This window comes from Poecilia reticulata, chromosome 11, assembly GCF_904066995.2.
Source record: "Poecilia reticulata chromosome 11, P_reticulata-male-v2, whole genome shotgun sequence".
Taxonomy (NCBI): Eukaryota; Metazoa; Chordata; class Actinopteri; order Cyprinodontiformes; family Poeciliidae; genus Poecilia; species Poecilia reticulata.
In genome coordinates, this window is record NC_088840.1 from 23270716 (window position 1) to 23283960 (window position 13245).

Below are 13245 nucleotides of genomic sequence, written 5' to 3' on the forward strand. Positions count from 1 at the left end.
GGGACTGAAGTTAAATGAAAACGTAAAGCTGACAGATTTAAATGCACTCATCACTGCTTCTGAATTACATCTCAATCAGATTTTTTTAGGTTCCACGATGCAGCCGAGAGGCGGCAACGTAGCTGCCTGAATTTTGAGGAGCAGCATTAATATTCATCTCCTCCTCATCACCCCGAGGGAACACATAATAAGATTCACCTTGGTGTTTTATTCAGTCATTACAACTGACGGTTTCATTATTATTCCATCATCTTTCCAAATGTCCTTCAGTGAGAAACGGAGTCTCTAAGCTGCTGCTAACCTCTGACCTTTTAGCTGAAGTATACATTTAAACAAGTCGCTCATTAGCTGTGTGGAGCCATTAAAATTCACCCCCATTTTGTCTCCACCCAGGATGACAAACTGGATGTGTCGACGCCAAAAATGTACAGCTCCTTCATCCCTAACGGGCGGGCCGAGCCCCACCTCCACACGCCGGGGCATCAGGGCCTGCAGCTGGGAGACCCTGAGCTCAACCTGTCACAGGTAGGAGGTCATACAGGCTGAGGAGTCACAGCCATACTGACAAAATACCTTTTAATTAAAGGTATTAAACATATAATAAATTCTTTTAAATCCTGCACATTTTTAAATATTAAATACATTTAAAAAAATCTGATATCATATTTTTTAAATGAATTTGGCTCTTACCAAAATCTTCTCTGCAATATTCACATTCACATACCAACATTGAGTACTTTTGTAATTAAATATTACTTGTGCGTGCACTGATGAGTTTCACTGCCCTTGCAAGCAAAGCCACCTTTAATTAAAAAGCTTTTATACACAACAGCTGATACGCTCATTTACAAGCATTGAACGTCCCTTACAAACAAGTTGAGTCGTGATATAAATGGTAAACAATACCTTGTGTTAAAGTAGAGCAAAGTATCTGAGCATTTTTATTTATTTATTGGATTAAAGATGCAGAGAGAGTATTGCTGCTACCTTACAAGCTGTGCAATGTAAGCATATTGTGGCATAAGGTTTGTTTACAGTATGCAAGTTTAGTAGATCTACCTACTGAGACCATTTTAAAAGTGTTTGCACTTTTAAAATGGTCCCAGACTTTGAGTCAGGGCTGCAGCGTACTCTTATAACGGCAGCAGACTGCATCATCAATATTTCACTGATTCGTCATTGATTATTTTACCACATTTCTGCATTATTCCAGTGTAATCCTGCACTACCATTTCACATTGATGTCTCTACATTAACTTTAAAATCCCTCACAGTAAATTCAAATAATTTGTGAATTTGAAAATTCTTTTAAATCAATTCAACGAAGATTGAGATGATCAACGAAGATTGAGATGATCAAAGATGTTTAAGCAGTCTTTGATCTAATTTTAACAATCACAAATATTATCCAAAATGCTAAAGATCAAAATATAGAACATACGGATGAGAAGGATTTAGAAAATAAGTACATATTACAATATTTATCAATACTTATTCATCATCATTTTCTATTATAGTGTGGCCATATTGAAAGCACCACTTCATTGAATATGCAGGTAAATTATTGACTATAGCTGCATTCACACCAGCTCTATTTTGTACAATTTAATCAAAGTCCAGTCCGTTTGTCTACAAAGTCCGGTTCGTTTTGGAGGTGTGAATGTTCAATCAAACTATGATGTAGACCAAATAAACCAACACTGGTCTGTTTAAGAACCTCATTCTCGGTTTGGTTGAATTGAACTCTGGTGCAGTTCGAATGCATGTGTGGATGCTAAGTGAACCAGAGAAGGCAGAAAGCGAACTACACCGCTGGGTGTTACTGGTAAATACAAACTAAATAAACACGAGAGCCCAACACAGAATGGGTCCTGGCCTTTTGCCAAAGACAAAAGAGAAATCTTACAACTGCTAAAATCTATTGCTGCTGCATTTTTGTTTGCATTTTGTGGAGAAGGAAAAGTTTTCATGTTGTTTTCTTCAGTAGCTGTTAGTGCAGCGCCACCACAGGTGAGGAGGTGAGCAGAGTTTTCGAAATGTTTGGATCATTTGACGGAGCAGTGAGAAAGCAAACTGCACCAGTTTTTGGTCTCTAATGAGGTGTGAACACACCCAAAGGCTATGGTGACTGGATAATTAATGTAGGACTTTGAACCGAAACATTAAAAGTTTGTAGTCATTTAAAATTAAATAATTTTTTAATTAAAAATCTTCTTTCCTTAATCACTGACTGCATCGGTCTAACCTCCATTTAGTCTCTTTCTCAGGGTGATGGAGAACTCTCTGGCCTGCCGACGCCCGACTCCACCCCGGAACTCCCTTTCAGGAACATGAAGGGTTTGCGACATCATCAGTACGAGAAGAACCAAAACTGCAACAACGCCAAGGACAACAACCCCAAGTCCGGGCCCAGCTGCTCCAAATCCAACCAGGGCTTCATGGCTGTTGTTGGGAATTCTTTGAGCCAGCAAGTGTTTCCCTTTTCTCACCACAACGGCGGTTTGAGCAACGGAGCGGCACATGGGGCAGGCGCCTCGTCAACTTCACTGCACCTCCTCGAGGAAAAGAAAATTCCCAATGACGAGCGAGCCGCCGCCACGGCTGCTGCAGGAGGAGGAGCGGGTGGAGCGCCACATCACCACCACTCCCAGCAGTCCCTACCCCAGACGGTGGTGGACGTGTCTGCGCTGGACGAGCTTCTCAAACACATCCACGAGGTCAGCGCGTCAGGAACCGGTGGAATCAAGGTCCTCACGTCTACCTCGTCGTCCTCACTGTTCCCCGGGCCGTCCACCTCGGGAGGAGGACATCACAGTGGTCACCATCACCACCACCATCAGAATCAACACAACCAGACTCGAACACATCACTACAACCACAGCCATCACCACAGCAACCATCACAACAACAATGGCAGCAGCGCTGGCGGCGGCCACCATCACCAGCAGCAGATCCCGGAGACGGAACCGACTTCCTATTACAGCACCTCCACACTGCCGAGGGACGGCGTCCCCAAACGATTGGATTCAGCCCCTCAAAACTCCACCTCATCTTCTGCCACATCTTCGTCTTCGTCCTCCTCTTCAAACAACCCCACCTCCTCCACCTCCATCCCGTCTTCGTCCTCGTCCTCTTCCTCCACTCCGCTCCAACAGCAGGTGATCCCGGAGCGGCCTGGAGGGAGCGATGTCCCCGTGGCGCGTCACCAGTCCCAGCGCCACTCCCTCATCAAGATGGGTGCAGCAGGTGGCGCTGTGCCCCGCCACCACAGCTTCAACCAACGGGGGGCGCACGCACACTTTCTGGCCAGAATGAATACAAACAACAACAGCAGCAGCAACAACCGACCCCCAGGTTCAGCCGCGGCGGCCAATACAAACACCAGCAACAACAGTGAGAGCCAGCGGGTGTCCGTCGCCAGTGCCTGTCTTACGCGGCAGCACAGTTACAGCGAAGGGCCGCATGCGCAGCGGGCGGCAATAGTCCGAAGAACGGTGTCCCTAAAGCCACAGATCCCACCAAAACCGCTTTTTCTGCCAAATACAGCAACGTCTGCAGTAACGGAGGCAGGAAAGTACAACTACTAAGACTGCAGGTGGACAAGATGCCACCCAAACATGGCTGCAATACTCCCCACAAAGAAAATCACTGAAATGCCGGCTGGGGCCGTGCAAAAGGACAAAATGAGCACCGATGGGCCAAAAAGACAAGACACTTCAGTCCTCGTGATTCCTTATCACAACCTTTCAGTTGTACTTATCGTCATGCCGTTGACGGAGGGCCATCTGTTGTCTCTCTGAGGCACAACTGAGACAAACCTGCCTCTTTGCAGGGCAGGATTCCTTGCGGAGACTCGCTCTTCACAGCAAATGTGGATCAAAACCAGTTCAGACAGGAAACGTCTGAGAAACATTCCAGAAGCAGGGCGAAAGGTGTTAATGATTCAAAAGGAGTCCCCAAGGCTCGAGGTGGCCTGGAAAAAATCCTGATTAATGCAGTTTTCTTACGAGAGCTTTGATCTAATGTCCCCAGTCGCTGCACCTTGGAACGGGGCCTGGATTTCAATTGCAAATATTTAAAAAGCAGGGAATTGGACAAACGCAGACCTGAGATGAACTGAATCTGGGACCGTTGCACCGCTTTGAGTCCAAGGACGGCAAAGCTTTCTGCAGAAGCAAGTCAAAGAAAAGTCAGAAAAAATACTCTGCTTAGCAGATCTGCTTTTTCTGACTCTTGATTAATGAAATTTCAAGAAATGTTCACTGTCTGAAAAAAAGTAGAGTCCATTTGTTCAAAGCCAAGACTTGAAAATAGTTTTTACTGACAGAAACGGAGGAAGAGGGAAGTTACGGTCTATACGAGATCACATTGAAGTGTTATAATTCAGCAGTCAGGAGATCCAGATCAGAGTATTTACCCCCATATTAACACAGAAACCAGATAAATGCTGCTTTCATTGATATCAGAAAAATAAATACTGAGGTCTAGTCTATGATTAAGGAAAGATTTCTGATAAACCATTAAATTACTAATTAATGCTTTCATTAAACTTGGCACTCATCATTTTCATCCTTCATGGGTTCAAATTACTTAATTGGCTCAAGTGAATAATTAATCTCTCGGATTATTAAAGTTCTGTCTTCTGCATCTTGACTCTTGAACAGTTTTACATCTGCATCACTTGCGGGATGTTTTCACTCAAGTCGAGCAGTTTAAAGTGCTGGCTGCTATTTTCAGACTTTGATTTGGGAAATGAGGAATATTAGTTTATCGGAAATGTTTTCTCATCAGCAGCTGATCACAGAAGCAATGAGAGTTTCACCCAAATAACGGCTCACTTACCTCCACTGCACTGGTTTCCAAAGTGTTGAAGTCTGCTTGCCAGCATCTGCAATTTAGTTCTGAAATATGTTTGCGAATGGGAATATAATCAATTGTACACATGTTTGTTAATCTCGAGGCAAGTATACTCAAATCTAATATATGGAAAATATAAAGACCTGACTGTGATGCTGGAGGTTGTTCTTTAGGTTGTTTCAGATTCTTTATTTTGGGGGAAATAAAAGTCTGCACCATATGATGTTGCCTTCCTGGAGCTCAAAATGACCTGCATGACGACTTGTATACATTTAACTCAAAACTATTTGTTCACATGTAACATCAGTGTTTTCTCAAATAAATTGATATCGGATACTTTTTTTTTAGTGTCATTCTTCTACCTGCGCCTTTCAAAAGCCTCTCCTGACAGCAGTTTCACTGTGGACTCCTCCAGCTCTGGTCATCTTACTTTCAGCCAGCGATTAGCCGCCTTTGTGGCTGCAGACGGTAATGTTTACTCCTTGGTTCATGTCCACCAGTATGAATTAACATCAGTCAAAAAATGTCATGGCGAGGAGGATAATGCATATATAAGTTGAAGGGCAAAAATGTGACTTGTTGTCTGGAAAATATGGTAATTTAACCTGCAGGAGAACAGGAAGGCTGAACTGAATAAAGGAAACTGTACAGTGATTCCTGAGAATGGGGACAAAATGGTTTAAATTTTCCCAATTTTTTTATTTTATTATTTCTCAATTGTATGCAAATATGACAAATAATGTTTTGGGAATGTAAAGATGCTAAGGGTTTTTACAGACATCATCCACCTACTACTATGTTTAAAATGAAAAAATATTCAGCAAACGCCAGGAAAATATACATTGTTGTGCTCACATGACCCAGGTTAGTGTTGTCAGATATTTGAAAAAATATATATTTTGTGTATATTTTATTCAAATTTTGTGCTTTATCCATAGGACCCGTTTTGCCCCTATTCTCAAGAATGACTGTGTATTATCTTCAATTTCTAATATAAAGTGTTTCAAATCTAGATCAATTAAGAGAAAAAATAATGTGTTGAGTTTAACAGTGTAACAGGGCAGAATAAAGGTTATCTAGTTGAGATTGTCTGGCTTTTCAGAGCCACCTTACATCCCAGTTTCTCACTGAGGCAGACTTCAGTCTGCAGCTCCTTTTAGTCTGTAGGAGTATTTCTCCACAGATGGTCCAAAAATATCCAACTGTGAAGGGAATCTGCCGTTTCCCATTTAAAAAGCATTTTTTGTCTTGTGTTCATTTCTTTTGTTGATGCTTTTGGCCTAGAATGATTACATAAAGGTTGAAAAGAAAAGGTTGACTGCTTTGATCATGTGAGGTGAATTGAAACTCTACATTGTTTCCCCTGTAATGTCTCCATGTTTTGAGTTTATGTTCAGAAAATTTGGGAAACAAAAGTCCGGCAGCAGCATAAACCCAACAACCCGGCACAGAAAAGTAAGTATGGATGGAACCACTGACTTTGTCATTCTTTAACCCTTTACTTCATGTGGTCTGCTTGGACTCGTCGTCCATTTAAAGAGTCAAGTCTTGGAGATGTTGCTTCAATTCTTTTACAGTTCTCCGTCCTTATGATACTCTCTGAAATGGTAAACGACAGAGGATTGAACCGACAACCCGCCGATTGAGGGATGAATTCCTGCCACCATCTGTGAGTTCACCAATCCCTCAGCCAAAACACACACTAACCCTACAACCACCATACTCCAGGGTTATGATGGTCTTCCCCCTTTTTACATAGGTCCACTTTAGTTTCATCAGACCCGAGGAGATGTCTCCAGAAAGTGTTTGAAGTGGACCATGTAACTCGGCATCAACATGCCAGTTGAATTTGCTCTGGACTTGACATGCACATACAACCCATTTATCTCTGGGACGTAAAACCCGACTCCTTCCTGCACAGTATGATGGCCAGTAATTACAGTATGATGCATTTAGTAATTAAAATTAATTTTTGTAATTATAACTGACCTAAAACAGAAAACAGCTTGTCCGATTCATTGATGGAGGAAAGAGATTCTGTCTTTTTAAGCGGCATGTTTGCATTTGTCAACTGTATGTTATATTGATATCCATGCAACATTAAATAGCTTATGATTTCTCAGGCATTGAAACAGAAAATAAGCTTGTGCTTTGAGATATGAAAATGAATAAACACCAGTTGAGCATCAGTGACTTGACAGGTTTTTTTTATTCCACCTTTAACACTGAACCAAGCATTCTGACACCGGTTTTCATTTTATCTGACTCACTCAGCTGGCTGGACAAGCTCCCCCAGAGCAGCTTAAGTAATAACACGGCGGCAATGATGCAGTACTGTTAATGAGGTATCCCTGTCTGCTACGGTTAGGCTGAACAGGCTCTGCACCAAATGATGCAACACAGTCCGCCAGCGCAACACGGCCTAGTGTGAGGGAGCCGAGTCCTGACGGTGAAGGAGCTGACTTTAAACAATTTCACGTCCTAAAAGTTGAAATTAGCGAGCCGTTTCTGAACCAGAATGAGTCACTGTTCGGATTCTGCAAAAGAAAGCAAAGCAGTGGCTTCTACTTAAGGAGTGGATTTATGTCTCGGTGCATGAGGGGGTTACATCAGCCTCCTTTATGTCTGACCTGAACCCCTGCTCTGATGTGGTTACGAGATATCAGTGTTGTTCTGGTGCCTGGAGGAGGGAGTCTGCGAGAAACAAAGTTTAGATTAACAAGTCCTGCTCGCATGACAACAGACTCTGATCTCCTGCTGTTAGTGGTTGATTAATGTATTTTTACTGCCTACAAGACAGGAAACAACATAACAGAGAGAAGATGATCATCATCAGAGGCTGAGTTTGATCAGAAACAGGTGCATACGGGTCGGCCTTTCTTTGTGCACATTAAAGAATTGTAACAAAACATTTTATTACAACCAATACAGTCAGTGTATTAACTTCTGCCCTTGGTATCTCTTGCATTTTCAGTATGGGGGTTACAGCAGTCCAAGGAAAAACGGTAAATAAAACTGAATTGCTGGTTACCAAGCCTCAGTTTGCCACCTTTCTCAGACATTTAGGGTTAGAAACCAGAATGTATTTATGTAGATGCAAAGTGACTTTGAATTAATGGGAACCAATTACGAAAAATGCCAGAGTGCTTCTTTAAATTGTCTCAAAAGGAGCCTTCCTGCGGTACGACAAGCAGCAAATGCAGACAGCCAGCCAGCTAAAGGAAATGAGCATAACCAGAAATGTCAAGTGAGATATTTCACTCAAAATCTCAGGGTGATTTAATCTAAAAGTGGTAGTTTGCATACATACCAACAAAAAAATAATGGTTAAAAAAAATAGGACCTTTCATCTGAATTAAAGAAACGCATTCAGACGTCCAAACTTTAGACATGACGCTCTCACACTCAACAGAAGAATGGTTTTGTTTTATATGGTGATGCACTTTTATCCCTGAATATAAATCTGTTTATTTGCAGGTTCTTAGTTCCCGTCCTCTAAACGTGCAACGATTGGCCGAGGGAGAGAGGTGGAGGAGACGAAAGTCGTAGCTTTTCCACAACCGAAGGTGCACTCACAGCATCACCAAGTGGACCACAGGAGAACGACACTTTAACTTTATTATTTTGAGAGAGTCGATTCTAAATGTGAATGCTGTATCTTGTGCTGCCGGCTCATTTCTGCGACATGCCAGTAGATCAGCCATAAAGATAACTAATCCACTGTTGTAAGCAGTAAACCATCTACAATTTTTATGCACAAGAACAGAAGAGAATCGGATGCTACGTTCACTTCAGCTCGCCTCAGTCGTTAAAATCTACTTTAAATCACATTTATAAGCAGTCATGATGGAGCCACTGGTCAGGTGGAGTCATCTCTCTGCCTGTCGCTTGTTCTCGGTAGTTGAGGGAAATGATGATTGTTTTACAGTAAGATGTATAGTTGGTACTTGAAAATGTCCTGGTTCTGTGCATTTTGCTTTGTCTTATTTAAAGCTACATGATGTGAAAACATGAGGTGTGATAATATTGTTGAATGTCATTCATAACTTTAGGATCCAGTAAATAATTCCATCAAGCTACGGAAAAATATCTAAAATTCCTTATTTCCATCCAAACAGTTTATTGAACTGCTGCTGTGTTGGCATTATAATTACTTAGCTGTACTTTCTTTGACTTTAACCTTAGACTTTTAAACCTATTTTATGCTGATTTATATAAAATGACCAAATATATTGAAAGCCCAGAGAGCCTGAAAAAATAGTACTTACGTTACAGTAGGCTACATCTTTTTAAATAATTCTGGAACATTTATTGTAATCCTATCAGTTTTTCTACTCTACACATTATTTTTTTTTAATCTTAAAAATATAATGGCACAAAGATTTTTGCTCCACTAACCAGCACAGATGTCACACGGCTGATTGCGAGTGTGGATTCTCCGTGAATAATTTGGAGTTCTGTTCCACAAATAAATCAAACAGTTTCACAGTTCAGTGGTGATTGAGAAATTAGAACATGTTTCAGAGATTTTAATCTGTTTGCTTAAATCTCACTTATATTTGGTAAAAAAATAAAATAAAATAAAAAAATTCAGAATCTTCTCATAATCAGTTTTGATTCTAGACAATTTCATGAAAATGATCGCTCAGCCACACCAAAGTGCGATGCTGCCATCTGCTGGTTTAAGACATTATTAGTATTTGAATGGTAAAGATTCAGTGGTCATGCCATAGTATTAATATATATTGATATAATATATATTACACATCATATTATAATTGCTCTAACATCTGAAAGGAATTTTCCTAAATAGAGTTGAACAGAAAATAACTGTTTCGTGTACATTTGGCTTTTATGTCGAATATAGTGAGTTACAGTGGCTAACAGTCCACTGTTGGCCACTTTCATTAAAAGAGGGACTGTTTAACTGCCTCTTTTAATGAATACCTATAATAAATCATTTCAAAACTTTTTCCACTTTTGGTGTGGCACAGGTGAAACTTTGTTGAAAAGAACAAACCTGAAAGCTTAAAAGTAGGTCAAGCTAAGCTGTCCTGTGACTTTCCTGACATTTCCTCATCCGTATCCTTTAGCTGAAGCCACAGGTTACAAACGATCAATAGGATCTCATTGTTCAAAGCCACCAGTGAGGAGCTGAGAACAAAAGTATTAGATATATATACACTGCCTGGCCAAAAAAATCAACTATTTCATCTGTGATCACGACAACCATTCACTTTTCTTTCAATAAGCTTCTGTAAAGTCACAAGATTTATTTTCATCCAGTGCTGCATTCATTTATTCACAAAGATCTTGTATTGAGGATGTAAAAGTCCGAACGCCTTCTACAGAACATCAGAGATTCTTAACAGGCTTAAAGTCCAGACCCTGGTTTGGTTTCTGGTCTAGTCTTTCAAAGAAAATAAAATCAGATCTGCTTGTCTCCTGGTAAAATTGTGCAAGGAAAAAGTTCTACCAAAGGTGGAAAAAAAGGTTTGAAATATTTATTTTGGTCACAAAAACACAGCATTTAAACATGTACACTTTTGAAATAATTCGTGTAAACCTGTTATGCAATTAAAGAAGTCAAAGTAAAATGTCCCTATTTTTAAATTCCCTGTGATTCACATATCTATAAGGTTTCTTTCCCCCCTCACTGTGATTAGTGTGATCTTGCTGACATGCAGCTCCACCCATAAACTCACACCTATAACTTTATCTTCACAAATATTAATTCAGACACTTGAACTTATTGTAACTCATTATCTTGTAGAAACTGAACCATCCAGTGTAATAGTGCACATTTATGTCTCTTTTGCAGAAGAAAGGATGAAAAAAAAAAAGCTAAAAATATCTGACAAAAGTTCATTTTCAGTTCCGTTTTATTAGTGCAAAAACAAACATCTGGACGATATGTCTTTTTCCAAATTTCCTGTCCAATTTTCCAAAGACAGATTTAAGGCAGAAATGCTTATAAAAAATAAACAATTCAGTCCCAAATAAAGAAATTAGATTTTGAATGAAACATGATGCAGTTGGGGGAAGAATTTCAGCAGGTTAGAACTTTACAAAACTATAATTAGCTTACAAAAGTCTGACTGAGGCTGGGCTGCTTCCCATCTCCAGTAGTCATTGGACGGTAGGCGGGTTGCACCCTGGACATCACACACACACACACGCACGCACACACACACACACACGCGCACACACACACACACACACACACACACAATTTGTAAAGAGCAGTCAATCGAACAGTCTTGCATGTGGAAGGCAAACCCAGGCTGGGATTCAAACATTCTTCCTGCAAGGAAGCAATGCTACCATTGTGCAGCACATCACTAAAAACAATGGCAGCTAAAAGGTACATAATCCATTCTAATGTTCAAGAACAGACTTTATTAAAAAATGGACAGTTGGAGAAATACTCATGTACTTTTGTGCGTCCGTTCAGTGGTTGCTGCAACCACTGCCTCGCTCAGCCTGAGCTCTGCTGGGACTTTCTCCTTCATGTGACTGCGGATGTGCCGCTTGAAGTTGGAGTTGTCGCTGAAGCTGCGGCCGCACACGTGGCAGCTGTACGGCTTCTCGCCCGTATGGACCCGCAGGTGTTTCTGGTAGCCGTCCGACCGCGTCAGTCTCTTCCCGCAAATGTCGCACGTGAACGATTTGTCGCCTTTGTCGTCAACTTTTCGGTGAATCCGGGTGTGTTTGGCCCACTGACTGCGCTGGTAAAACGCTTGGCCGCAGATGGTGCAGATGTAGGAGTCCACTACTTTAGGGAGGGTCATGTCAACGCAGTCATGCTGGCTGTTGCCTACAGCAACGGGTTGATCGTCGTTGAGCTCAGAGCAGGTCTGTTGGGCTGAGGTTCCAGGTTGCAGATCGATGTCCGGGTCGTTCAGGTCCTGGCAGAACTTTGAGCCCAGAGACCCGGTGGAATCGTTGTCCTGTTGCGTTCTTGCCGAGTTGTTCTGGAACAGGAAACCCACATTTTTCTCGCCCGGTGGGTCTGACCACACATCCTCCTCTTTGATGTGACTCGGCGGTTCCTCTTTGTTGAACTCTACGTTGGAGCTCCAGTCCGGCTTCTCCGAGGCGGCTGCAGAGCACAACCGAAACAAAGTCGGCATGTTTTTATTGTTAAACCAGAAAATGCTCAGCTTCATCATCATCTCACAAAAGTAACACAACAAACAGAACTATGTTTTAATCTTTTATTTCTGCTCATTTGGATAATTATGGAAATTTTAGACTAATGACATAAAACAGAAATGTTATTCTTGCTTGTAAAAGTGTTAGGCTCACACCTTCTACAGGTAGGGTAAGGCGCAAAGAAGTCACCAGTGTCATTAATAAGGTTTATTAAGAAGGTTGAGTGGAAGGAAAAATTGCTTCTGTAAAGCAAGGAAGGATTGTAAAGTAAAGCCCATTGAAGTGTAATCTGAATGGCACTTTTGTCACTTCCACTTTTATTCTGTGGTTGTATTGGATCAGTGTTTCTCAATTCCGGTCCTAACACCCCCCCCTGCATGTTTTAGGCGCTTCCCTTCTGCCACACACCTGGATTGTATCTCTGGGTGATTAACGGGCTTCTGCAGGACTTGATGGTCATTCAATCATTTGAATCAGCTGTTCTGGAATAGAGGCACATTTAAAACATGCAGAGCAGGGGGGCAGTGAGGTCCGGAATTGAGAAGCACTGTATTAGATTTTTGTTGCGTTTTTAAATAAATGCGCACTTCCAACAGGATTTTCAAAACAACTGAGGATTATTCAGTTAAAAGACGGAATTCAGATTTCTCAGCTTAAACGTAAATGGACAAGATCAGAAAAAAATGAAGTGAACTGAAATATCGGATGTTTAGAGCAAAACTACTTGCTTATATTGGCTCAATTGAAAGATGTAATAAATAACTGTTGTTGCCAAAAGAAACCGATTCTGACTCTGCGAACATTTTCGTTTTTGCATAAAGCCAGAGATGGCGCTGCAGTTATTTCCAGATAGAAACCCCAAAGTCCGGGGAACCGTCTCCCTACCTGAGCTGTCGGCCTGCAGGGAGATCCGCGGCTTGCGGGAGAGCTCCAGCAGCCGGCGCTGGCGGTCAATCTCCAGCTTGGAGCGGGAGATCTCCTTCTCATATTCCACTATGGTTCTCCCAAACACATCGAAAATCTCCTCTGCAGCCGCGGTAAGCCGCTGGTTGATCAGAAGCCGCAACATCTCGATTTTCAACATTTCAGCGGTAACTTGAGAGGATTCTTAACCAGGAGAAATCTGATGTCTGCTTGATTAAAAAAAAAACTGGCGATCCGGTGACTTGTGTACCAGCTACGGCTCCAGGTTAACTTCTGTGAGGGGTCCGAAGAAATCCAATGAAAGCCCTC

General features: G+C 41.6%; 2 protein-coding genes across 4 annotated transcripts in view; one reads left to right on the forward strand and one right to left on the reverse strand.

Moving 5' to 3' along the window:
• LOC103472534 (semaphorin-6D-like) overlaps nucleotides 1–5193 on the forward strand; it is a 177980-nt gene extending 172787 nt beyond the window's left edge. For 2 of the 3 annotated variants that reach the window (XM_008422234.3, XM_008422236.3), the window contains 2 exons: nucleotides 394–525; nucleotides 2256–5193. In XM_008422234.3, coding sequence (XP_008420456.2) covers nucleotides 394–525; nucleotides 2256–3587 — 1464 coding nt within the window. In that variant the 3' untranslated portion in view covers nucleotides 3588–5193. The remainder of the gene's footprint in view (nucleotides 1–393; nucleotides 526–2255) is intronic. The other variant, XM_081613038.1, reaches the window with a different exon arrangement.
• Nucleotides 5194–10346: 5153 nt separating this feature from the next.
• On the reverse strand, nucleotides 10347–13230 carry LOC103472530 (uncharacterized). The gene is made up of 2 exons (XM_008422231.3): nucleotides 12898–13230; nucleotides 10347–11959 (listed from the first exon to the last, which is right to left on the reverse strand). The coding sequence occupies exons 1-2, from the start codon at nucleotides 13094–13096 to the stop codon at nucleotides 11286–11288; spliced, it is 873 nt and encodes a 290-aa protein (XP_008420453.1). The 5' UTR covers nucleotides 13097–13230; the 3' UTR covers nucleotides 10347–11285.
• Nucleotides 13231–13245: the final 15 nt, after the last annotated feature.

Bases quoted from the DNA above. Each gene is read 5' to 3' on its own strand.
- LOC103472530 (XM_008422231.3), bottom strand. From the start codon at position 13,096: ATGTTGAAAATCGAGATGTTGCGGCTTCTGATCAACCAGCGGCTTACC. The intron at 11,960-12,897 runs GTAGGGAGACGG...TGTGCTCTGCAG, and splicing joins CCTGCAGGCCGACAGCTCAG to CCGCCTCGGAGAAGCCGGAC.